This window comes from Lynx rufus, unplaced genomic scaffold (genome assembly GCF_022079265.1).
Source record: "Lynx rufus isolate CCGP_SWC_20201006 ecotype Redwood Valley unplaced genomic scaffold, mLynRuf1.p SCAF_12, whole genome shotgun sequence".
Taxonomy (NCBI): Eukaryota; Metazoa; Chordata; class Mammalia; order Carnivora; family Felidae; genus Lynx; species Lynx rufus.
This window is the reverse complement of record NW_025814826.1, coordinates 23223115-23250995: the sequence shown is the minus strand read 5'-3', so window position 1 is coordinate 23250995 and position 27881 is coordinate 23223115. Positions and strand designations below refer to the sequence as shown.

The window sequence follows — 27881 nt, the reverse complement described above, 5'->3', positions numbered from 1 at the left end:
CCAGGTGTATAAAAGCAGGGGGAAAAAAAGGAAAAAAAATTTATCCTCGTAGATTGCTGCAGTTTCTAGAGGAAAACATTTAATCTTACGTGAGAACGTTAACAAAAATTGCAGCCGCCTGCTATCACAAAATGATATATCTGCAGGAATTAAAATTAAATTTTCACTTACTACTCAGGCGTCTGTTAATGATTTTCATCCTGCATGTATTCTAGAAACACATACCTAGAAATTTCACATAATGTTACACCAAGGGATCTAGACTTCAACAGTGCACTCTTCGTGCCAAAAAGGTAGAATTCCTCAATTTCATAAATCATAATTAGAAAATAACCGGACTCAATGGCAGAAATTTGCTTGGATCACTTTAATGCCATTTGAGATGCTTCAGTTCTCATCTTTGTTCTGTAGCCCTAATTGATGTCAGTTCAGGTTGAATGAAAATGCACATCAAAGATTTGGAATTCCGAGTCATTTTAAGTGTTTTCCAGAATGCTCTCTCCTGCGAGGCGTTAGTCTGAGCTTGTAAACCAGCAGCCCGCCCTCACCTGAGCTTATCACCTGCTGGCGGTTTGCGCTGCCTCTGGAGGAAGAGTAGTAGCTGGCAGAGCCTGCCTGTGAGCCTAAGTTAGTTGGTTCATCTGGAGACAAAAGGCACCAAAATGCTGGCTCCCAGGGACATTGAACTGATGATTAAGCTCTCTGTCCTCTTGGTTGAAACGACAGCAAATTAAACGGAGAGCTGACTGCTTTTTCTGTTTTAGCAGGCGATGGTGCGTAAGCAGTCACTGAGTTTCAAATTTGCATGAGTGCATGAGCACACGTCACTCAGTGATGTGATTGTGGGGTATGAAAACTTGCCTTTGCCATTTAGAGTGACATTTTTCAGCATTGCCTGAAAGTTGCCCAGAAGCTGTTTCAGTAAATGCTACATGACGAATAGTAAATATAGGAGAAACCACCATGGTAAGGAGGAGAAACTGTCAGGAGTCAGGGGTGGGCGGGAACTCTGTTTCAGCTGGTGATAGCAGAGAATGGAAGATCTTCCGAGGGTGCTGGAGGGTTAATTCTTGAACTGCTGTGAAACACACTCATTTTGCTAATAGCTATTTTTCTCCAAGCACCTTTTCCAAGCTGCCTGGGCAAGGCTGCTTTGCATGTTGATTGGGGGAGGGGTAATCCCGTTTGCAGCTGTCATAGGCCAGTGATGAATCACTATCCCGTCATTTGGCTGCCTTCCCCCTTGACAAGGGGAGGAGGAGGGTAGACCTGCAGGAGGAAACAACAGTGGAGACCTCAACTTCAAGACAATATGCCTTTCACTGCTGCAGTATCCTCCTTTTTCTCTTTTGGTTAAAAGAGAGCATTGTCGTTCTCAGCCATGTGCTCTGTATAATTAAGAGCTGACACTGAAGCAGAGTAACAACAGCTTCTAATTTCTTACCCCCGATCACAGGTGCAAACATCTCAAACCAGTTCAGATGTTGCTGTTTCCTCAAGTTGCAGGTAAGGATATTTGACATTTTTAGAGATTACCTTTCTGTGACCCATATCTATTTTTGTCTAGTATTTCTTAATTATTTCTATTAATAGCAACAGCCTCTGTTGGAAATTACTTCACAATTTGTGTGTGTGCGCGCTTGTAAAAAAAATTTTAAGTATGTAGAAAGGGAATAGGAGCCTGGGTTTGAAAATGATTATGGGCTATAGTTTCTGGTGTTAGGTAAACTGTGAATGTGTAATGTGAATTAGGAGAGAAAAGTTGGATTGTAAGCCATTTCTAGTTTGATTTAGAAGATTGGGGAAGTAAAAACTCACTTTAGAAGTTACAGGGTTCATATTAAGCTGCTTTAAAAACTAGTTACAGTCAGTCTAAATGCAACCTCTAGAGTAAAATAACTAGCTTTTATTAACCTGGTGGGGGGGAGGAAAAGTCTTCACGTCAATGGAACATTAACACCCCCCCTTTTTTTTTTTAAGAAAAATACATAGGTTTAAAATAAAGGGAATGGGCCTTAGATTTTTTTTAAAAAAATTGGCTGTCAGAAAACAGAAGGGTATCTAGGTGTGGTTTTAGTCGCTTTAAATAAGCCCCCCTCCTCTCCATGAATAGAATATTAAATATACACGGATAGCTCTGCAATTGTGAACGTGAGTGGCGGCTTTACCATCATTTTATAAAATCAGCAGCTACTGAGTCTAAGAACTTGGGGGCGGGGGGGGGGAGTATTTAACCTTTTATATGGTAAAAATGCAAAAGTGCAGCATTGAGGTAGAATTGTTATTTCCCTGAATAAGTGACAGCTGAGGTATTCCAAGCGCTAATGCTCCCAGGGACTCACTGTATGTTGGCCTTATCCCTTTTCAATTGGGCACGCTGTATGTAATCCACAAAGCAAACAAGTGAGCCGACATCATAATGTTTTAATGCTGCATTTGTTTCAAGGGAAACAGAGGAACAATTAAGCAGTTTGCCAGAGTAAACACATGCATCAGGACTATCTCTTTCCCTGTCACTGCACTATGGGCCTCAAGTGTTTTATTTGGTTTGGAGACCCATTAAATTACAATTGGGTGGTAAATTATAAGGGAGTACTGGTGCTAATTTATGAAACAGATTCCATAGACAGTGACGCTTCGTCCTTTTATACCTGTTTACATATTTGTCTTTTACAGAAATAACGCCTCTGTTTTTTCAATTTAAAAAGAAAAGCATGACTGCATTTTTTTTTCCTTTGGAAATTAAACTTGACGTAATGGTCTCACTGTGATTTGATGAGCTGTGTAAGAAAAAAAGATTTTTCAAAGCTCCATGTGAATACTTGGTTAGCTAGGTAAGGCCAAGGACACCTTTGAGCACCACATGTTGGGAAAGCATGACTGAAGGTAAAATGTAAGGTGAACTGTTTGGAGTCTAAGAAAACAGATACAATGGGACTTTTGTGTGAATGTGTTTCAAAGGTGTCAAGTCGTTAGCGCATTAAATACTAGTGTTATGAATTTGGTACATCTGTCACACGGAAGGCTTCTTGTCTTTAGGTCTATGGAAATGCAGGATCTAACCAGCCCGCATAGCCGTCTGAGTGGTAGTAGTGAATCCCCCAGTGGTCCCAAACTCGATAACTCTCATAGAGATAGTAATTCCATGACTCCTAATGGCACCGAAGGTGAGTGTCTGCCTTCTCGCTATTTGCTTTGCACCTTGTTTCTTCGTCAGCGTATACTTTGTTATATACAAGGGGGTTATGATTTCAGTTGTCAAACCCATGAAACTACTGTTCTAGTTCCCATTTGGGTCGTTTGACGTGTGAATCAGTATTCATCCTTCAGTTAGGAGCTGCACAGTACTAAATTATTGTAACATTAACAGACTGGTTCTATTTGGCATAAATGGACACACACGTATATGGATGGGTGCGTAACGTTTTTAACCTTTGAGTGTTTTTTAAGCTTCTTGATGATGACTCTTCAGAGTATAGTATTTGCATTGTTTTGTTCTCTGAGCAATGAGAATTTGGAATTACTTCCTTTCCCTTTTGATACTAAATATAACAAAATGGGTTTCAACGTAACATTGGACTGGATTGTTTGTAAATACCGGTAAAATTGTGTGCCTAATGTTCTTGCGTCTCTGACCATTGAGATATAAGCAAATAACAAAACAAAACAAAAAGCACCCTTGTTTACAAATATACAACCTTATTTGGGAGCTACATGAAATTTATTGTCTTCAGGATTAGATAGTATACCTGAATAGTTGTGTTACAATTATTTTGTAAATTAATACATATTAATATTTATGTAAATTTTATGTAAACACCTACTTTAGTCCATAGATTCCTCAGTCTAAACAAGTAAAGCTATCCGTGTGCATTGTGAGCTGTTCTGCACATTTATTTCGGTATTATGTATAATTTTAAAACTGTAACATATGCAAGTATGTGTTACATATTGTATTTATTTCTACTTTAGCCTGTTGAAAAATTGCTGCTTCACACACGATATTTTTGCTTATTCCTTACTAAGCCTCAGGACCTTAATGAACTTACAGCATAAGTTTCACTAGAAGTTCAGTGAATTATCCATGTTAGAATTCCATCCATCCATAAACAACACCCTTAACCATCATTTCCCAATCGCCATGGTGATCTTTTATCACAGTTCTTAAAAATAAACAAAACTAAATGCCATATAATTGTTTGTTTGGTGCAGTATTCCAGCACGTATTGGTGAAGCCTTTTAAAACTAGGAATGTTAGGACATTTCTGATCCTAGAAAACATATAAAGTGAATTGATTCTGATATTAGATACCTTCATTTCTATACCGACAGTGGTGATTTTTAATGTGTAAATAGTCTGTATTTTGCTTTTTGAGTAAATACGTTCGTTACCAGCATTGCTGAAAAATGGTCACTGTCAAAAGTAGAAACTCCGCTGATCTAGCAAAAAATAAATAAATAAAATAAAGAAAAGAAACCTCTGAATGAAGTTGGCTCTTCACCTCAAACTCTTCCCATTTTGACAGGCAATCAAAAAGACACTGAAATTATTTTTAGGAAAGCAATTCTGGTATTGAAGTAGGTTTCGTAGAGCAAATAAAAAAAAAAAGTCTTTTTTTTCTCTCCTTTGGGATTCGGCTTCAGGTGGAAGTGTGACTGCCACACAGTGTAGGTTGGGCGTGTGCAGTCTGAGTGTAGGTCCTTCGGGTGGGGGGCTCCAGGCCGGTGTCCTCGTGCAGGTGGCTACTGACAGGAGAGTCAGAGGGGCCACAAGTGCAAACCTTAAATAGTCCTCATCGCTGAGAAGTCCAAATAAGACCATCATTTAGAGTAACTTAAAGAAGACTACGTCTAATCATTTTTGCTAAATAGAATTTACTAATACGTATTGGTTGGAGTAATTATGAAATAATGCATAGTGGTAGTTCACATACGTATAAACAAATGAGGTGGGGGGAGGCATTTTAATTTTGTCATCATTTACTGGCAGATGGTCTCCTACAGAATAAGAACCATGTAATACTGAAGCAGAGTCTGTGATGGGGACTGCCCCCTAGGAAGGCTTTGTGTGAATGACATGTGGTTTGTTTTTTAAGGACATGTGGAGTGGTTATGTCTTTCTAACAGTTTGTTTACCTTTAATAGCTTGATATCAGGTCCATATTCAGGAATATGTGTCTTCTACCATTTTTGCATAAGTGGTTCAAAAGAGTACGATTTTGTAGGTAATTGTGGAATCTGCTGAGGCAATCTGGCAAATACTTCAAAATTACTACTTATCCAGAAAAATTCTTAATGATCTTATGTTTTAGAAATGAATTTTTTAGACCTTTTTCAGACAAAGGCAGTTACGCATTTCGTTTTGTTTTCAGGGATCTTACCTGGATTTACTTTGTAACGGCTATGGTAGTTAAAGTGGAGTTAGAAGGTACCAATATAAAATAAATTCTCCAAAGAATAAAGGGAATTTTCATCATTCTGCTTGGAGATCCAGTTTTATTTTCGTATATAGTTTGGAAATACGGTTCTAGACTTGCTTTATGATCCCTGTTACATGCCTCTTTAGATGCAGACTCTATCAGAAAGTTCTGAGTTATTATTAAGTTTGTGAATCAGTTCATCAAGCTGCTTACGCGTTCTGTAACGCATTTGTTTCCTTACCCCCAGTCACCGCTAGAGGAGTGAAGGTTAAAATTAGTGAGCTCCTAGTGTCTGGCAAGCTTCCCTGGGATATAATCCTTATAGACTTTCCTAGTCCTTCTTTGAAAGTCTTCTTTCGAAACTAGTACTGTTTACCAATGAATTAGAAGAACGAAAAACAAGAAATTCATTTAAATGTAAGAGAGCGTTTAAAGTATCAATCATCTCCCCTAACTCCATGACAAATATTTTTAGCTCTATATGCCATGATTTATATTTAAGTGACTTCACTGCAACTGAGTTGAAGCTATTCTCCTTAATGAGGTCAACAAAACTTCCATTGAGTTGACACAGTTGTTGGCTTTGCCCGCGTTTATATAGGTTGTCTTCTCAGAGCCATTTTTTACTTCCTGCCCCCACTTGTCCCTATAATGAGGCTAAGAAAACATGAAAATCTCCTGTATCAAAAACCATAACTTCATCTGAAGAACAAACAAGAAGGGAATGGAATGGAGAGGCCGAGATATTAAGTTTCTTCTTAAGTCGGCTGCCAAATTATCATAAGACTCAATGTTTGTAGGTTCTGTACTCACAGGCTAGTGCCTATTTTCATGGTTCATCTAAGGGATAAAGACAGACAGACACTGAGCTATAGCCTCAGATACTGGGCTTTTTTATTCCCCAGATGAAATGTTCTTCAGTTAGGATGGTTGTTTACTGTTTCATACTTCAAAAGTTTCAACTATTCGTATTTTACGTTCTATTCCAACCTCTCTGTGAATCGTTACCGTAGTTAACTGTTGGTTTCTCACAGTTTATAAACCTTGGAGATAGGAAGCATAGATAGGTAAAAAAACAAAATAGCATAAATGAATGCTTGAGTTGCACTGAAAAAAAAAAAAAAACAGAAGTGATATGTTTCCAAATGAAGTAATAAATATTTTACTCTTAAACAATTACAACTTGATTTGGAGGAGACTCATGGATAGTTATGAAAACTATGAGCAACTGTGGCTTTCTTTTAACTGTTTGGCCTATTTTGGGGGGTGGGGGGCAGTTAGTTTTCCAAGACAGGATTGAAGAGAAATTTCTTATTAGATTGTAGCAGCATAATTTTTAAGACCTAGGCTTCTTGCTGGTGATGCTCGCATTAGATCTATATTAAAGCACCGAATCTGAGAGAATTCCTAATGTGTGGATATATGTCAAGCCTGTTGACGTCTGTGTTGTATAAGCGTGCAAAGTTGTTGGGAAACCTTCCTTTGGAAGGATTCAGGGCCATAGCAGTAAAAGGAGTTTTATTTATGTACCTAATTAAGGCCTTGTTTGCAAAGCAGTGATTCTTTCCATCTTTGTTTTTTCTCGTTGTCTTATTTCCATGGGAGCCTAAGATTGGTCGGTTCATATATTGCTAGTTTGAGTGTTTATTTTTGCTTGTCTGGGGAGGAAGAGTGGGGAAGGGCAAAAAAGAAGCGTGAGCGAGTGGAACTGAGAGCTCTAATTCTGAGTTTTTGCTATTGTAAATTCAGATTCAAAGTCAAAAAGAAGCTTAAACTTGTCTTAAAGCAGATGAATTTGCCTTTAAGTGACATAACACCACATGCGGTTGAAATCTTCACTACAAACAGGGTTTCAGGAATTCTGATGGTAATTCAAATAGTAATTTTGAATTGGTATATCAGATTCCCAAGGTGATAAGAGATACAATCTTGAATTAGGTGGCTAAATTTTCTGCATTTTAAAAATGTATTTAATTGTGTATTGCATATTTTAGGATGATAGCTTAATTCAATTTTGTATTACCAGGAGCTATTTTAATGTTGTTTTGTCATTTCTACAAAGCTCAGAACACCAACAAATGATCTGAATTTGTTTTTCTCGCTGCAATTTGAATTTAGTGAAACAAAGTTATATGCAACTGGAATATTTTTAAGAAATCTTATTTATAAGAAATATGTAAGCTGGAGTGAATGTGTATAAAATTATGGTTTGAGGCTGCATTTTAAAGGCTACATTTGTATATTTGTGGTCAAATATTCTGTTGTCAATAGAAACATGGTAATCTAACTTTATTATTGTTTACATTCTGCACATGACTTACTTTCTGGAAGATTAAGGGACATTGTGAGTGAAAGGATTTCTAAATGACATTTTTAAAGTTTGCCTGCAGCCACATAATTGGTCTCTTATAAATTGTTCACAAGGAAAAGCCATGAAAGGATGAACAAAATAATTTTAGGATTTAGTATTTGCCTATATTGTGTCCGAGAAGAGTTTTCACATGCCTGTTACTAATTAATAATGATAATGGCTAATGTTTATAAAGAACTTAATGTTAGTCTTTATGCTGACCATTCTCCAGGATTTGTTTCATTAATCTTCAGAAAATTCCTGACATCCCAGTGTCGTGGTTAAGACGCTGGGTTTGACTCCCAGCTCCACGATCACTAGCAGGGTTAGCTTCTGTTGGGCTCAGTGTCCTCGACTGTAAAATGGGAATCAGAGCAGAAACCTCTCTCAGGCTTGCTTTGAGGATGATAAGTAAAACCTGGGGCACACTTGGGACTTCCTAAGTACTCTGTATTTATTAACTTCTGTACCATATCTAGACTTGTATGGTACTATTACTGTTTTACATACAACAAAACAGAGCGTTAGAAACTTCAGTGCCAAGTTTAAAGGCACAGGGCTTATAATTGGTACCACTAATATCTGACCTAATATTTGAATCCAGTTCTGAGTTCAGAGCTTGGGTTTTAAAATCTCTGTATTAGTCCGTGGAAAGAATACACGATTCCCATCCCCAGCCAGTGTCTTTTCTGACACCTTCGTACTAAACACTGGTGCCTTCCCCTTCCACATGGATGCCTTCTCAACTGGAGAACACCATTCCCTAGCAAACAGTGGAGCTGTAAAATGGCCTATGGCAGAGGCTTTGATGACAAAAGGACTTCATAATGAGGCCGTGTCCCCAGGGCAGTTATATTCTGGTCTTTAAGTTCTTGTGTGCGTGAGTGTAGGAGATTTCTTCTTGGTGCCACGCGTGCAAAGCATATTGCATCAATCGGTTAAGTTTTAGGGGATTGTCTCTTACTAGTTTCCAAAGCTTTAGACTTAATTATAATTCCATCAGCCGTCTCTCTCTGTTGGCTTCCCTGGGATCAGAGATGGGAAGTCCTCTCTGCTTTTCATTACAATAGTCATTATTATATGCACATTTGGATTGGAGCAGTATTACTGTGAAATCTAAAAAGTGGTCACAGTTTTGCTACTGCTCAGAGTAACCATTTTCTACCTCAGAAAATATTCTTAAGTGGATGGTAAATTTGGTCACGTTTCTCTTAGAGAACCGGGCTATGTTAACTAAGCAAAGCTCGAAGAAGCAGCTTAAGTGGCATTTGTTGGGGGTTCCATAGAAACAGCGGTTACGGAAGCCAGGATATGGGAGCACGGGTGCTATGTTCTAGGAGCAGCAAGTAGCCGTTCAGGTGGTGTGGCCGGGGGAGAGAGGTTGACGGGGTATAAGAGGCGAAGTCACAGGATACAGGGGTGGCATGTGTAGGGCCTTGCACATTGGCAGATGTACTATCGCTCATAAATAGCTTTGGTAGGAAGAATAGGAATTCCAACGCTTATTGCCTGAAACTGTGCTCAGAGTACAGAATCAGACTTCTTGATAAACAGACTCTATGTATATAGTATTCTCTTCTTCCCCAATACCTCACAGTTCAAGAGAATCAGAGTTCTATGACATCTCTTCTCTAGCTGGGCCAGAAGTTAGGTAGCATCAGCAATCTGTACCTCCCTTAGAACATCCTATCTTCTGGGAGAAATTCCTGGTTCCCTCCAGGGAGATTGTGTGAACCTTTAGTGAGTCCTAGCATTTAGGCTAATTCTGAATCCTTCACTCATGGATTCCTTGCTTTAAGTGATTCCTAATTTCTTTTGATGGCCAAAGATGCCTTGGGGGTGAGCTGTATATAGATAACGGGATGGGTCTATGTGTGCCCACTTTGCTTACTTGGAGTAAAGTCTAAGAGTGACTCATTTGCCTCTTTTTGGCTCCAAGGGTACAATATAATAGGAAAAAAGACAATTACAAATTTTCCGATTTTATTTTGGGTAGGCAAAAACATTATCTGACACATAGCTGTCTTCAGTGACTGCTGAATAATCAAGGACTTAGGCTGAGGATTTATGTAAAGTTTTAGGACCCCTTTTGTAAGTAAAAGGCTGTTGTTATGTTTATGGTAATTTGTTGGTTTTGTAGATTTTTTAGTTTCATTTCATGCCTGAGACATCTCATTATATTGAAAAAAGGTGGATGAACTCTAGCAAACACATTCTAAGCTGACTTATTTATGTACTCCCTTTAAGGCCAATTGGAAACATTTTTCTATGAAATGAATCAAAATCTAAAATGCTTACCTGTTTTATCATTGCATTGATTACTGATCAAGGGAATGGTGAGTGGAAACAATACTTTTTTAACAAAATGAGGACTATGAAATGAATTGCCTAAGTTCTTACTGTTTCTTAAGCATATCAAGAAATAGCATACCTGATTTTATCTGCAAAAGAGTTAACTTTTATGTACCTAATTTCAAAGAGTTTAAATAGCACAGTACTGTGCTGGAGAAGAGAATCAAAGACACGTCAGACCGATCTCAAAGCTCACGTCCTTCAGACTCTGAAACATGGGCTCCCTGATAGCCAAATAACTTGGTCCTTACTGACATAATTTATCTGCCCTAAGAAATTTTATGTTACCCTGTCTAAGTGGATGATTCATTGAAGGAAATACAACATCCGTTTATATGTATGTTTCACTTAGTAGAGTCTCTAGGTTCCTTAAAGGCAAGGATAAACCTGTTCACTACTGTGTTCTTGGCATCTAGCAGAAGGCTTGGCTGTGATTAAGCAGTCAACACGTATTTGTTGAATGAATGCCCCGTATGACTAAGCAGATAATGCAGGAGAGTGATTATAAGAGACAAGAGTCACTCATTTTATTTAAAGGCATTAATAGATTCAATAAGTATCTAAAGCCTCGTTTTCAAAGTTTGAAAATGATGACTTCACAGACCAATTTATATAGTAATTATACAGGCCATCCATTCAGAGAACATCCACAGTCAGCATTGCTGCTGATTTTTAATTTGATCTGTAGTAACTGACTTGCATTTGACCTGTACTAATTAATTAATTTATTAATGACAACTGCTCTTGGACTTAATAGTATTAAGCAATGATGAAGCAACTTCCACGTAGTCCAAGAAACACATGAATTATATAAAGATGAGGCAGTTAGTACACTTAGATTTAGTATCTTTACAAGATGGTAAGGTGTCATGATTGGAGGTGAACATTTTTTTTTTTTAATTTTTTTTTTCAACGTTTATTTATTTTTGGGACAGAGAGAGACAGAGCATGAACGGGGGAGGGGCAGAGAGAGAGGGAGACACAGAATCGGAAACAGGCTCCAGGCTCTGAGCCATCAGCCCAGAGCCCGACGCGGGGCTCGAACTCACGGACCGCGAGATCGTGACCTGGCTGAAGTCGGACGCTTAACCGACTGCGCCACCCAGGCGCCCCTAAGCTTTTTTTTTTAATTAAAAAAAATTTAATGTTTATTTTTGAGAGAGAAAGAGCACAAGGAAAGGGCAGAGAGAGAGGGAGACACAGAATCCAAAGCAGACTGCAGGCTCTGAGCTGTCAGCACGGAGCCTGATGCAGGCCTCAGACTCCCGAACTGAGAGATCATGACCTGAGCCGAAGTTGGACGCTTAACTGACTGAGCCACCTAGGTTCCCCATAGGAGGTGAACGTTTTATTTTTATTTATTTTTTTTTAATTTTTTTTTAACGTTTATTTATTTTTGAGACAGAGACAGAACATGAACAGGGGAGGGGCGGAGAGAGAGGGAGACACAGAATCTGAAACAGGCTCCAGGCTCTGAGCTGTCAGCACATAGCCCGACGCGGGGCTCGAACTCACGGACCATGAGATCATGACCTGAGCCGAAGTCGGACGCTTAACCGACCAAGCCACCCAGGCGCCCCAGGAGGTGAACGTTTTAAAAGTGAGGAAAATTCTGGGGTGCCTGGTGGCTCAGTCAGTTAAGTTTCTGACTTTGGCTCAGGTTGCGATTTCACAGTTGGTGAGTTTGAGCCCCATATCAGGCTTCGCTTGCAGAAGACAGTGCAGAGCCTGCTTGGGATTCTCTCCCCACCCCCCCCTCCCCTGCTTGCATGTGTTTTCTCTCTCTCTCTCTCTCTCTCTCTCTCTCTCTCAAAATAAATTTAAAAACTTAAATGTGAAGAAAACTTGCAAGGACAAGGATATATACATACTGCAGTGAAAAGTCTCTATATATGAAATAATATATATCACACTGTATATCCACCATTACATCATTCATTCAAGAAAGAGTCATGATTTGTGTCTAGAAATTTACCAAATATCATCTTGCCAAAGAGAAGTTTACAGTCTACTGGATTTGCAGACCTATAATCAGATGACCACTATACTTTATCACTAGGGCTATATTCTGCAGAGAGGTGGGGTCCTAATTATGACGGGGTGATCGAGGATGGTTTATGCACACAGGTAGTACTTAAACTGAGTCTTGAAGAAGAGGTGGAAAAACACTGGGTGACAAGCCAGGAAGGAAGAAAGAGCATGGATTGTTTAGCTGTAGCAAAGACATCCCTAGTCCCAGGGGTGGTGTGTGTGTGTGTGTGTGTGTGTGTGTGTGTGTGTGTGTGTTTAGAGAGGGACATGCACACAGTGCGTGCCATGGGGCTAAGACAGTAATCACCCAAAGCAGGGGCGGAAGAGCCTTGCGTATGAGGTTCAGGAGTTTGAATTCAACCCTGTGGGAGCTGGCTGATTTGGAGGCTCATGAACAGGAGAGTGATATGATTGAGTCTATGCTTCAGAAATACATCAAATGGTATCTTGAAACTGTACTTAAGGGACGGTGGGTGGTGAGACAAAATTCTGGGTGAAAAGCTAGGAGGACCTTTTTGTCTGAAATAATGTACTTATTTATATGCTATTATTTCCGTTCAAATTTACATCTAATGCTTGCCTTAAGTGGAGAATGCATAATATTAAAAGTATAGAAAAGCAGTAGTGCATGGTGGTGAGAATGTGGGTTTTGCAGTCAGACTAGCTCTGGCCCCAAAAAGTTCACCGTTTTGCTATTTACTAAGCATGTAACGTGGGTTTTGAGAGGCAGCAGAGCAGGGGTTTGAGAGAGGGCTCCGAAGCCTTGTTGTCAGCTCTGCCACTCACCAGTTAGCTAAGTGTGACGCTGAATAATGACTGAACCGCTCTGTGCCTCTGCTTCCTCGTCTGTGAGACGAAGATAGTAATAGTACCTGACTGGGGTGCTGGGTCGCTCAGTTGGTTAGGCATCTGCTTCTTGATTTTGGCTCGAGTCAATGATCTCATGGTCTGTGTGATCGAGCCCCACATCTGGCTCTGCCCTGAGAGCGTGGAGCCTGCTTGGGATATTCTCTCTCCCTCCCTCCCTCCCTCCCTCCCTCCCTCGTTTCTCTGCCCCTCCCCCGCTTGTGTGGGCATGCACCATCTTTCAAAATAAAGAGGAATAAACTTAAAAAAATAATAGTACGTACCTGTAGGTCTGCAAGGATGGTTAAGTTAATCGGTGAAGCGCTTAGAACACAATGTGACTCCTAGGAAGTGCTTAATATTTATTGGTTATTATTACCATCATCCTCGTTATCATCATCTATGATCTCTGAACCTCTGAGTTGTAAAATGGAGATTGTAGTTTTATCATGGTATTATGGCAATGTCTACTTAAAATACTAAGCATAGTCACTAGCATCTACCACATGTATTCAAACACTAGCAGCTATTATTAAATAATTATAAATGTTCCATTAAAAAAACTCTACTGGGACTGGCTACTGGGTCTCCGTGGGTGGGAGAGGATATTTTCTCCTCTTCTGATGTCCCTCACATTATCCAATGGCTGTTTCAGGTACTCTGAGTACCTGGGCTACCTAATAAGTACTTGCTCAGTTAATACGTAATAAAGGTAGGGTTTATGTCTGAATATTCCTGCAAATGGGTGAAGAATGGGAAAATATAGGGGAAAAAACATAATCTGAGACGTAAATTTGGTAGGTTGATTACATTTTAGGCAAGTAAACCATTTTTCCAGATTGATATGATTGAGGTTCTGAGTCCTAGCCAGCTCATCTGCTTCCAATCTTCATACACTAGTTTATTTTACCATCCGCTAATTTGCAACATACACTGATACACTTTTATTCAATGCCCTGGTATTCTGGGACTTTTCCTATGGCTGTGCCGTTTTTGCTGATTGTTCAGATTTCCAGCAGAGCGATGATCAAGGATGATCAAGGCCTAATTAGAAAATGTTTGACTTTGTACTTTTCAAAGATTTCGTGAAAGCTATGGTAAGTCAAAGAAATTTGAAACTACTTGCATGACCTTAGGCTAGTTTCACAAACACCTTGAACCTGCAGTTTCCTCACCTTTGAAAGGTGAGGATTATAATATTTCCTAAAGTTGCCATGAGGAGCAAAGGAGGCATTGCTTGTAAAGTACTTAGCACAACGTGTGACCTATAGTAGGTACTCCATACACATCAATTTCTATTTAGAGTCTTCCTTTTTTTGTTCTGAAACTCTACTGAAATATTGCCTAGGTCATTAATTGAGAATTGTTCATTGAGAATCTACTGAAATATTGCCTAGGTCATTAATTGAGAATTCTTAACTGAGAATCTACTGAAATATTGCCTAGGTCATTAATTGAGAATTCTTAACATAAGGGCAGTCTTTTTGTACTGTTGTGCCATGCTCCATCAGTATAACACACTAAAAATAGATCCCACTTTGGAATCTGAATGTAGGGATCTGTTAAAAGTCATTAAATGGCACGTTTCAGGTCTGTGTACTTCATTATATATAAATGTTAGTTAACAGAAAGAAGAACCAGAAACAAATAGGAATTCTAGCTAATGGTGTGAATGGTGAAGTATTGAGGAGAAATAGATGGTGTGAGCAACTTATTTTAAAAGCATGTGAAAAATAAGATGGTTTTATGAGAAATAGGTATGGAATAGTAAATATAGTAATATGTGAATTATGGGGTTTAAGCAGTTGGTTTATGGCTGTTCACTATATACTTCTTTTAACTTTTCTAGATGTATGAAAAATGTTATAATAAAACATTCGTGAAAGAAGTGAGCCTACAATACTTAGGAAGGAAACATTTATTTATTTATTTTTCATAAAGAGCTATTCCAGATTCTAACAGAAATACAAAGAAGTAAACAATACTACTGCTGACTTACGGAGTTCACAATGTAGGTGGGGGAGATAAGACTTTTTGAAAATTTAGCCCAAACTAAAAGGTCCTAATATGTCAGTTGGATCATGAAGCTGAGAATTTTCCATGTGTGACTTAGCCATCTCCAGGAGTTCTAGAGCTCGTACTGAGGTCAGCAAATTCTTTTGTGCCAAAAGCATTGTCTGTAAGATGAGGAAATTAACAGGCCACGTATATAGTTAATTCTTTTCACGCGGGACCTTCTAGTTATTAAAATGCACATTTTCAGGTCTGAAATTTCACAGTGGGTTTTTGTCATTATGCACTTGCTCAATCAACAGATTAAAAATAGACTGTCATTCGTGTTCTGAAATACTTTGGTGTTAGAAAGAGGGCTTCATTCTCAAGAAGGTTAGAAGCCACTGATCCAAACAAAAGTGCTCTCAGAGTTTGGAAAAAAGAGCTCTTCAGCTTGCTGAGGCCTGGCCAGGCTTCAAGAAGGAGATGGAATCTGAGCTGAGTGTTGGGAAATGGGTAGAATTTGAATAGGTTGAGAAGAGATGGAATGCATTCTAAATGAGGGACCAATCTGAACAAAGGTAGGATAGTTTGGGAGACCGAGAGGAGACCAGTTTAGCTGAAGAAGGAATTGATCATAGATAAGGTTGGAAAGATCAGCTGGAGACAAACTGTGGAGGACTCTGAATACTAGACTGAGGAATTTGGACTTCATCCTGGAGCCAGTAGAGAAGCCACAGAATATTTTGAGCAAGGGATTGATACGGTGAAAGTGTTTGAGGTACTAATCTGGCAGCAATTTCAAGGATAGATTGGAATGGGGGAGAGATGAACAGTAGTCTGGAGGCTCATGCAGTCTACCCAGATTTTGTGTGTCAGGAATCTGAGCCTGGGTGGCAAGAATGACAGTTTCAGGAGGGGAAAGTGAAGTTTCAGGAGACATCTCAACGGAGCCGCCCTCCTCTACCATGTGGCATTTCTTTTACTAAAAAGAGTCACTGGGTCTAGACCTCTACAGAAGCCGTTGCACAGTGCTGCTTCAATATGGTACACACGTCACACTTGCTGTGAATAACAAGTTTTCAAATTGACTAACATTTCTTATTGGCCATGTATACAGTCAAACTCTAAGTTTAGTCTATAGGTGTTGATTTGACTTTCCTGAGGTTGTATAAGGTATGATATTTTGAAAACCTAATACTTTTTCTATTTTCTACCCTCTTTTACGCAAAAGAGGATGGCCCTAGCTTTAAAATTTTGGTGATCACCAGATGCCAGACTATAGAACCAATAGTCACACCTAAAGGCACACCTCATTTTCCCAATGGGAACTAACTAAAGGCAAAAGCACTTGTTTCGTGGACATATACGTTGTTAGGTAAAGAACAAATAGTTAAATGGCTACTTACAATATTTAATTTATTAACTCAATTCTGTGTCTTTGAAGTGTCCTATAAAATCTAAAATTTTCAAATATTACTATTTCCCACTTTCATATTTCATGCGGTAATTTTATTCACTCTCTTCACATAGGCCTTTGGTATCTGGTATCCCTTACTGCCATCTTTTTCAGTCATTTGACCTAGTTTCCAAAGACCTACGTTTCCACGTCTGCCTCATGGTTTGAGTAAGCATAGTCATTAAATCTGTGAGTGATACAGCCATTGAATCCAAACGATAACTGAACATTATGGTGGCTGTGTATTTATTTTGTCCCACGAGCTTATATTTGTTATCTGTACAGCATAGTCTTGTGCAGTGTAGCTTTTAAAAGAGTTCTCTTAAGGCCTGTTTATAGCAATAGCTAAGATTTGCCTTTGGGCGGATATGCCCCATGCATTATTGTTAATTTATCGCTCTTTCGAAGGATCCAGGCAGGGTCCTCTTTTAATATACAAAAATTCCAATGGTTGATACTATTTTATGTTAATGTGTCTTCTCCAAAGAGTACTTGGTTCAAAATAACTTAATGACTTGCATCCTGCAACTGAGAGGCTTTATAAGCACCTGCACATAAGTTGATTGAGTGATAATTTGGGAGGAATAAAATGTCTCATGTTTGAGCATACATAATATAAATTGCCCTATGCAATGTGCCTAGTAGTATGAAGTCAGTTGTAAGTCAGTTGTACATTTTTACCTTTATTTATTCCCTCAATGAATATTGAGTTCCAACTATGTGTCACACATTGTATCAAGTTCTGTAGAGCTACAAAAATATGTAGTTCTTACCGTAAAGACATTTATAATATATTAAAATGGATAAGGCTGAAACATAAAATGAGGTAGAATAGGATGTATTTTCTGAAGGAGGCATAAATTCCCATTTAGTAGCTCATGGAAAAGAAAAATCAGTCCAGAGTAGTAGGTCAGGCAAGACTTCACAAAGCAGACAGGACTTTGGTTCAACCTTTAAGGAATTGTGTAATTTAGTCAGATGGAAATTTATAGAATGTTGGAGAGAAAGACATTAGCAAAACCATGGGTCTGAGGATGCGTTAAGGATCTCAGTAGGCCAGTTTGGTATAAATGTTGAATATATACAGTCCTGTGATTCATGACCTGGAAAATGGGATAATGGTGTCACACAGAAAAGTTAGGACAATTAGATGTAACTGTGTATTTTATAATACTGTTATATTCTTGTAAGTTAGTATTTGTTAGAGAAGTAAAGCCAAAAAAGGGAAACAGTTTGGTGTTAGAGTGTAGGGGGGTGGGGCTTAAAAACATGAGAAAGGGATGTAACTTAATAGCTTAATTCAGGAGAACATGGAGAGCTAAAGACCTCAGAGCAAGGAGTGACTCCCTCAAATCTAAGCTATGGAGAGATCAGTATCTCTGCTTAGAGTAGAAAGAGCAGGGGCTGAAAGGCCAATTATCAACTTTTACAGGAGGATAGATATAAGATAATTAGGATAGTGGCTGTGAAATTAGCAAGAAGATGATTGGGAAAGATTATAGAGTGGTGGCAATTACAGACGCGGCAATAGGGTGCGAAGTGAAGGGATCTGGGAGAAACTGGGGTGAAAAGGAAACTTTCATTCTAGAGGACATGACCATTACAGAGGGACAAAATGAATATTTTATGTTGGAGTAGGTTGAGCTTCACCCTGATCCAGATGAGGGTGTTGTGTAATTGGGATGTGGTTCCCATGAAAAAGATGTGCAGGTAGATAGAGATTTGGGAGTCATGTACATGAAGATGATTTTTTTTTAAATGTGTGGCAAGGAAAGACTAGAGAAATAGGTAAGAATGGCATAGAATTATAAAACCACAGAGCAGGCAAAGGGAAGAAAATCCAGAGAACAAGAGAGATACGAAGGGGAAATGGGGGAATGTTGTGTGTTGTATTGGTCAATGAAAAAAAAAAAAAGAGGAAAGCCCATTCTGTGAAAGAATTAAGGAAAATCAGAATTGGGAATAGTTTGACCTGGGCAATTAAAGTCCTTTTAGTAAAATAACAGCTATAAAGAAACGGTTGATGGAAAGGACTGAAGACAGAGTAGATGATCCAGATGATGTACTCATCCAGAGTAGATGATCCAGGCAAATTTGTAGGAAACTTGGTGCTGAGAAAAGGGAGAGAAGTCTCATGGTTGAGAAAAGCCTTTTAAAAATTAAGGGAAACCTGCTTTTTTATTAAAGTATAGTGGACACATCATGTTATATGAGTTTCAGGTGTACAACATAGGAATTCGACAAGTCTCATGTGCTCACCACAAGTGTAGCTGGCATCTGTGACTGCACAACACTATTAAAATACCAGTGATGGGGGCGCCTGGGTGGCTCAGTCGGTTAAGCGTCCGACTTCAGCTCAGGTCACGATCTTGCGGTCCGTGAGTTCGAGCCCCACATCGGGCTCTGGGCTGATGGCCCAGAGCCTGGAGCCTGCTTCCGGTTCTGTGTCTCCCTCTCTCTCTGCCCCTCCCCTGTTCATGCTCTGTCTCTCTCTCTGTCTCAAAAATAAATAAACGTTAAAAAAAAAATTTTTTTAAATACCAGTGATTATATTCCCTGTGCTGTACTTTTTATTCCCCTGACTTATGTATTCCACAACCGGAAGCCTTTATTTCCTACTCCCCTTCATCCATTTTGTGCATTTCCTTACTCCCTTCCCCTCTGGCAACCATCAGTTTGTTCTCTGCACTTATGGGTCTGTTTCTGCTTTGTGTTTTTGTTTCTTCTTGTTTTTTAGATTCCACATGTGAATGAAACCATATGGTATTTGTCTTTCTCTGACTGACTTATTTCACTTAGCATGATACCCTCTGGGTCCATCCATGTTGTCCCAAAACAAGATCTCGTATTTTTTTTTATGAGTAAGTAATACACACACACACACACACACACACACACACACATATATACACATACATGTATATATACACTCATATTTATACATATATGCAGTTTTGATATGTGTGTATATACATATAATGTATATATGCATGTATGTATAACACATAACACATCTTCTTTATCCATTCATCTATCCATGGACACATGGGTTGCTTCCATATCTTGGCTGTTACAAATAATGCTTCAAAAAACATAAGGGTGCCCTATGTTTAGTGTTTTTGCTTTCTTTGGGTAAATACCCAGATGTGGAATTACTGGATCATATGGTATTTCTATTTTTAATTTTTTGAGGAACTCTCATACTGTTTTCCACAGTGGCTGCACTAATTTAGATTCATACCAACATTGCACGAGGGTTCCCTTTTCCCATATCCTTGCCAACACTTGTTATTTGTCTTTCTGATTCTAGCCGTTCGGACAGGTGTAAGGTGGTATCTCAGACTTGTCTGTTTTTGTTGGTAGAAGAGAAGTAGCCTCCTGAGATGGAATTATTGAGGATTCTGGGAGATCACATAATGGAGTTTTGTGGTAAAGACAGTATGGAAGTGGCAGTAAGAATAAAAATGTAAAAGGTTAAATCCTACTACAGGAAAGGAAACCTCCACTGAGATTAACCAGTAGGAATCAGAGATGTTGCAGGAAGACCACAGAAAGATTGAATGTAGCTTTAACATGCTTTATCAAATAGTTGGTTAGGGCATGTACTGAAGAGGATGGGGCATGAGGTGAGGATTGGAGGCTTGAGGTAGGTAGAAAAGACTCCATAGAAACTATTTCAGGCACAATAAATGGAAAAGGGATGGTCAAGAAAAAGGATGAGTCAAAAGAACATGGAAAGCATACATGTTAGCAAATTTGGTCAGCAGGCAAATTGTGGCCTCATCTTCCATGCTCAACAATCCAGAATAGCAGTTGAAGAATGAAAAATGAGGACTTGCCAAAGCGAGGATTAAAGCCTGGCGAAAAAGATGCTTGGTACGAGATAACACAGGACTCTAAGGTAGCAGCTCTTGGTTCCAGACTGGTCTGGTGAAGTTGGAAAGACATGACATTCTCATGAGCAAGTCTAGTACCAGTGCACAAATGAAAAAGGTAGTAAAGATCCATAAAAATTAATGCAAAGTACCTGGTTTAAAGCAGGGGCTGAAAGTATATTTGCCACCATCATTAGTAGCAGCTCCAATGCCTTTCTCCTGGGAATACTACCAGGGAGCTATCTCAACTGAAGACTTAAAAGCACCAGCTTTGGAATTATCAGCTGAATTTCAATCTAGCTTTGTTATTAACAGTATGAAAAGTTATTCAACTTCTGTGTATCTCAACTTCCTCATCTGTTAAGTGGGGGATAACATACTCAGGAGAGGGTAAAAAAAAATGCTTAGAAATCATTTAGCTAGGTCGAGAGGTCATACTTTTGTAGTCACTTTATCATTAAAGTGTCTCTTTTAATTAGGAGAAATCAAAGTCTTTCGTATAGGATACAATCTATTATATATGAGCTTCACATTAAAGTTAAGTTTATCCTTTGAAAACTAAATTAAGAATATAAAGTCAAGCAACTTGCCTAAGAGCCAACGCAAGGCCATTTTCCTCAGGATGGCCAAAATCAGATTCAATCATACAGTAAAATCAAATCAAGGTAATTTGAATGTAACTTAAGGCAGGACTAATGATGATTATAGGAGAAAACTTACACAGTAGTCCCTCCTCATCTGTGGATAATATGTTCTAAGACCCCCAGCACATGCTTGAAACCATGGACTGTACCAAACTCTACATACATACTACGAATCCTAACTGCATTCCTGTAATGTAGGGGTCATTTAAAAATTTTTGTATGTGAGATAATTAAGATCAGAGCTCAAATAACTTATAAAGTCTTAAAGCGGATAACTGGATTCTTTGACTCCAAAACCAAAGCTCAAAGATGTTGATAGATGAGAGTTTGTGGCAGCCCTGGAGGGTAGCACGTTGCCCTGTACAGTACAGGCCTAGAGAACATGACTGAGCAAAGGAGTTGCAGGGGGGAGGGGGGCAGTGGGTTGTGAAGATGAAAGAGGCAAAGGGGAGTTTCTGAATAATTAGAGAATATTTAAGGACCTACTCAGGTCCTTAAAGTATCAGATAGAAGATTGAAGACTGGAGTGATGAAGACAGACTCTTGAATGGGGGCAAAAGAGAATAAAAATTGCTGTTTTCTACCAGACTGAAATCCTGTAATGAAGGAAAATGTACAGTGGAGATAAAAGAATCATACAGTTACTTAGAAGAGAACAGAGGATTCATAGATTTTTCTTTTCAGATAGGTGGCTTAGATGGGATGATTGTTCTCAGATGTGACACTACCTTAAATCTGTAAGAGTTAAAAATTTCAGGAGGTGGTATTTAAATCTCTAGGAGTTAAAAAAAAATTGAGCCTTGGAGAGGTGATCTATTCTGTCATCTATGGCATATTTATAAATCCGATAGCGGGAGTGAGGATGGGTAGTTTGGTGGCTGGAGATCCCTCTTGTCTTTTTAACTTTCTGGAGGGTGTATGCTTGGCAACAACAACTCAGGAGGTGGTCTCTCTTTATTTGGCTTTCACTCAGAAACTATTTTACATCACAATAAATCTTCAGTCTCTTTAGCGTTGGGTCCCTGGTGATCAAAGTATTCAGTTCCAGTACCTGATAAAATCATGAGTATCTTGGTAGTTACTTTATATACATCCTCTTCTTTTCAACAGTGAGCCTTTTAAAAAAAATTGGACTCATTAGGAAAAGGGAGTCTTTATTCCTTAGTATACAGATGGGTATATTTGAACAATGGCAGAAGCTAATGTACTTGGGGCCTAAAAGAAAAAGTATCCTCCTCCTTTCCTTCTTCGTTTTAATGGAATTTCAAGTATAATTTAATGTGTCTCCTGGGAGTGAAAGCTATATTCGATTAAGCTAGTAATATGGAGAATAGCTAGAGTAAGTCTTAGGGGTATAAGAGTGGGAGTGGTTTTGGTATAGTAAGCTCTCGCCAAGTAATTTTATCATCCAATCTGTAGAACCATAGATCTTAGATTTGGTAAAGATTTAGAAGTAATGTGGGCTAACACCCTGTGCACTGGAAAATTTTTTCTTCACCGTTTTCTCAGGCAAGTGAATGAGGAGCTTCTACTTGAGGTCCCCTAGTGAGTGCATTAGCCTGGGAGTGTTCACACTCTAGGAGGATCTGGACTGCTGGGGTTTTACTTCCCTCTATATCCACCGTGTATGACACTGTGCCTCAATTTCCTTGCTTTGTTGTAGAGTAGTGCTAATTGTTGAGAAATGCCACATATTGTCATTTCTTCAAGCCTTGGGATTGAAAACATGCAAAAATAATTCCCATTTCTGCCACTTACTGTGTGACTTTGGACAATTTCCTAGTCCCTTTGCTTTCAATTTTTTCAAAATTTTTTCAGTTTTTGAAACAAGGAGACAGTACCTAGCTAGGGAGCTTGTAAATTGTGCTCTGAGACCTCCTTGGAGAATTCTTTAAAAGGATTAATCATGACGTCCATAGTCTGACAGTAGGAGGCACTTCGTATGACCTGTTCCCCTTGGGCCTGATTGTAGTCTTTGATCAGTATATGGTATTTGATTTGGAGTTCAGATCCCTGTGGTAATCTGTCCAGTACAGAGTGAAATAGAGCTACTGCTTTATAGGTACAGGGTGCTGTATGAGTTGTTCTTTCAGGGAGGAAAGCTAGGATGTGGACAACTGGGTAGGAAATTTTGGACCTGTGTACCAGTAGTAGAGGACCTACTTTCCACAATCTTGGGGAGTATAATGGTTATGAAGAACAAGATCATTAGGTTGCCTGGAGGTGTGAAGAGAAAAGGGAAATACAGGCCTGTGTCAGAATTTAATAGCATCAACTAAGACTTCTAACCCCAAACAACTGGTGGAAAAATGAAAACTTCAGTGACCCTATTGTTTGGTCTACACGAAAACAATCCATTGCAGTGATTCCCATTAGACTTCCTGGTTTTATTTTTCATGTGTTTAGAAGCAGCCTAAATAATTTTTTGTAAGTGACTATCTGCTGCAACTATTTATGTTATCTATTTGAAAACCACTCATTATGTATTAGTAAAAGATTCAAAGGTCAAAGAGGGTGAATTTGTTATTTGCCTGATGTTTATAAGAAATTGTCAATGTTGAGAGAAGGAAAACTGCATTTTCTCCATCATTCTTCCCCATTTCAGAATGTTTTTACTTGTAAGAGAAGCCACCCCAAATATTCTCTTGGTAGGACCTTCGTTTTGGGAAACATGTTACTGATTTTTAAGTAGCCCCTAAGATCTTATTGCCATCTTTCTGGAAACCCATTAGTGGGGGGTGTAAAACTTCCACAAAGTGGGCTAGGCAAATCTCAATGATAGCACTTCACTAGTTGTTTCTAAGGAAAGCAATAATACTCTCTCTTCATTTTTTTTTTTTAAACCTAAATCTGAGGAAAAAGGCAAATGTTCTGAGGTGTCTGGCTTATCTGTTTGATAGGGGTCAATAATACCATGACTATGTCAGTGGAGTGGATTGCTTTCAATAACTCAAAGCATAAGTCTAAATGTTTTTAGTTTACAGCTCCAAGGGGCTTTACTAAAGATCATATATGTTTTTGACAAACTGTCTGCTATTGGTTTTCTTTTAGAATGGAAAACTTAATTTCTGCTTCATTTACATTTAGTGTGGTTTTGGTACCAAGTACATCAGATATTGATAAATTGGCCGCCAGATACGACTGAGTGGTTGTAATGATCCATTAAATTGAGCACTCTGTTTTTCAGCTATACTGGATAACTAGGAGTGTGTGTGTGTGTGTGTGTGTGTGTGTGTGTGTGTGTGTGTGTGTGTGTGTGTTCACACACGTAAGCATGTGCCTGTCCTTGAGTATCATGGCTTTTTGGCTCTGTTTGGTCAAATGGCTACATACCCAAGGAAATAACTTCATGTCCACATCATATAAATGTTAAGATATAAGTTATTTGTTAATAAGCATTTCAATAAATATGTAAGGTAACACATTTAGCTACTTTTAAAGTGTTTCTGTTTTTAAAGGATAGCTTGACACAATGGATTGTTAACTTAAGGAGAAAACCGTTAACATGCGTATGTTTTGTAAAAATGCTATTACAAATATTAATCTGAATTACATTCAAATACTAAAAGACTGGCTTTTAGAGTGATTTTCTTGTAACTATTTTGAATGTTATAACTTCTCCACCATGCCTTTACAAATAACTATTAATTGGATATATGATATATGTTGTTTATTTTGTAGTTAAAACAGAGCCAATGAGCAGCAGTGAAATAGTTTCAACAACAGCAGACGGGTCTTTAGACAATTTCTCAGGTTCAGGTAAGGAATATATATTAGACTTTCACATTAATACAAAACATAGTTTTTCTTAGTTTATTGAAACTGTTAGATATATCAAGTATATATCTGTGTGTATATGCATGTGTGTATGTATTATATAAATGTAATAGAGCCTTATGCAGAGTCCCATTCTTGTAATTCTCTTTTTATCCAATGTTATGAAGTGTTTGCTGAAAATATTGATATCCTATCAAGAAGACAAAATCAAAAGGGGTTTTGTTTCTTTTCCCTTTACTAAATTATCTTTATGTTAGTGACTCCTTCCCTTTTTCTCTCATTTGTATGATTTTTCTAATCATGCGTATTTAGTTAGGCAAAATTTTGCTTCTGGTACTCTTTAAGGAGTCTTAGAAACTGTCCTCCTGTCATGTCAACTATAGATCTAATTAAACACTTTATAAAGCAGCTTTCAATCCTTAAGTTAGTTTTGATCTCTTTCACGTTAACAAGGCCTGCCTCCCACAAACAAGTTTCACATCTTTGTTAATGAAATTACTGATAGGAAAGTGATTGTGATATTAAAGTAACTGTGAGGTTGTGATTATGTATTTGCCAGATTACCCAGATTGGACTATTTCAATAAAGAAATTATTTCTATCAGAAGTAATTCTTAAATTTTTAACCCTTTTTATATTATCCGCTGTGTTTTTAAAACCTCTCAAACGGAAATGCTATACTTACATAAATTTGTGATTGACTTACTCCAGCTCTCAGGATCACTTATTTAATGCATACCACAACTAAAAGGAGTTATACATAGATATAGCATGAAATACAAATGTATAACTTTTATACTTAGGATACCAGATGGAAGCAATAAGGAAATAACAAAAAGGTGTTATGCCCATGAGTTCTTTTACAAAACACTTACTAGAATCCAGCTTAAACCAGAGAATGTGCTTGGTGCCGTTATGGATTCTTAGGTACATGAGAGTGGCCCTGGTTTGAGGCTTAGTGAGGTGAATAGGTAACCAGATCATGACATTACAGTTTGATTTCCAGAGGGAACCCAAGAGATCCCCGAGAACACCTAGGAAGGGACCCAACAGAGACAAGGTTGGGATGAGGTGGGCAAGAAAGGTTTCCTGGGAGAGATGATGGCTTCGCTCAGCCTTAAAAAATGACTAGGAATAAAGCACATAGGGTAGGGGGAGGGAGAAAATATGAGGAGGGGGAAGCTGGACAGATGGAACTCCATGGGAACAGACCAAGGCACAGAATTTAGAATTGCCAGTGGCTCAGCATTCCTGGTGTGTGCAGTTTGAGTGATGACAGCATGCTGGACAGGGTCAGGATAGAGTCTGACCAGGCTTGCGTGTTCCACATGATGTTTGCGTTGTGTCCTGAGAGCAGTAGGAGACATCAGAGAAAGGGGGTTGCATGATTGTGTTCCCATACAGAATCCAGACTCTATCAGGACTGAGGGGGGCTTGAGAACTGAAGTGGAGAGACCAGATAAAATCTTCTGGCATTTAACACCAGAGAGGAGGTGCTGGCAATGGTGTGGACAAGTGATGCGTTAAGATGTATTTGTGAAGTAGAATTTATGGCATAGCAACCAATGAGCACAAGGGGTGAGTGAGGCAGAGACAGGTTAAGGTGACAGAATGCAAGACAAGCATGACTGAGAAGGAAAGGTGGTACCTTCCCTCTGGGGCATGTCGAGTGGGAGGTAACATCCACTCAGAGATGTTGGAGCTTGGGAAAGACCTAGAAAGGAAATTTTGGAAGCGTGCAGAGAGTTAAAGCTAGTGGGCTGAAACAGCGTTGAAGACAGAATCCCGGGAAGACCAATATGGAGAGATGGGCAGGGGATAAAGTGAAAACACTGATTTTTTTCAACTGGGGAAGAAGGAAGAGGATTGAGTTGCAAGTGAAGGCAGGGAAGAATTTCAAGGAAGCACCGTCTATGTGAGAGATTTGGATACAGCTATTAAAAATAGGTTTGAAAAAACTGAACGGCATGAGGAAATGTTAACTATACCAAGTAGGTATACCAAGCAGGTTACAAAAGAGTAACAAAAGGTTTTGTACCAAGCAGGTTACAAAAGAGTAATATGCTCTGTATAATCCATTTATTTTTAAACATTATGTGTCTTTGTATATGGGTATACAAATTAATGGTGGTTTTCTCTGGATAATAGAATGTAATTTGAATTTTATCCCTTCTGCTTTTTTTCAAAAATATCTTACAGTGAAGGTGTATAGCATTCATACTTTTTAAAAGTAGTAATTTGGAAGTGCAAGTTTAAAGTCATGTACTGAAATGAGAGAAGTTTTTTTTTAAGTATCTATGGACAATAATATTGCATTGCTATTTTTCCTGATATCGATAACCTGTGATAAAGAACTAACTTGTTCTTAAATATATACACTGAGGTAGTAGCAAAGGGGCATCATATCTGCAACTCCAAAAAAAAAAATGAGATATACGTATTTATACACACACACTTATATAATGAAAAAGGGACTAGAGGACTAAGCTACTAAGACGTTAGCGTTTAGGGAATTGTGGTAAACAATATCTGGAAAAGTTTTTCTACTCTATTTGCAACTTTTATTCAAGTGTCAAGTTATGTCAAAATAAAATATCAATGAGAGGGGCACCCGGATGGCTCAGTCGGTTAAGCATCTGATGATCTCACTGTTGACAGGATCAAGCCTTGTGTCGGGCTCTGCACTGACAGTGTGGAGCCTGCTTGGGATTCTCTCTCTTCCTCTGTCTCTGCCCTTGTCTGTCTGCTTCTCTCTCACTGTCTCTCAAAATAAATAACCTTTAAAAATAAAATATCCATGAGAAACATCAATAGATTTAGCCTACAGCAGTTTCAGTGAGTAGTGATTTTCTTCCCCTTGTGCCCACTTGCCTGTATGCCCCATTTCTGTTGCCAGCATAGTTCCTAGCAGATCTATGTGGTCATAAGTTCAGGGAATAAATGGATGATTTAACCAATAAGGTGAGGAAGTGATTTAACCAATAAGGTGGAGACAGGGAGGAGAAAAGGGTCTTTCAAGTACGTAAGCGGTGAGAGGAGAAGAGAAGGTAGTCCATTAGAAAGTAAGATATGGGGCTGAGGACGGCATTTAGAAAGTCAGAGTTGGGGCGCCTGGGTGGCACAGTCGGTTAAGCGT

General features: G+C 38.7%; 1 protein-coding gene across 8 annotated transcripts in view; it reads left to right on the top strand.

Moving 5' to 3' along the window:
- Positions 1-1462: 1462 nt before the first annotated feature.
- Positions 1463-27881, top strand: part of EYA1 (EYA transcriptional coactivator and phosphatase 1) — a 163692-nt gene continuing 137273 nt past the window's right edge. For 3 of the 8 annotated variants that reach the window (XM_047073760.1, XM_047073759.1, XM_047073755.1), the window contains exons 1-3: positions 1463-1506; positions 3040-3167; positions 24651-24728. In XM_047073760.1, coding sequence (XP_046929716.1) covers positions 3044-3167; positions 24651-24728 — 202 coding nt within the window. In that variant the 5' untranslated portion in view covers positions 1463-1506; positions 3040-3043. Of the gene's footprint in view, positions 1507-3039; positions 3168-24650; positions 24729-27881 lie in introns of those variants that run through there. The other 5 variants (XM_047073753.1, XM_047073752.1, XM_047073761.1 and 2 more) reach the window with 3 other exon arrangements.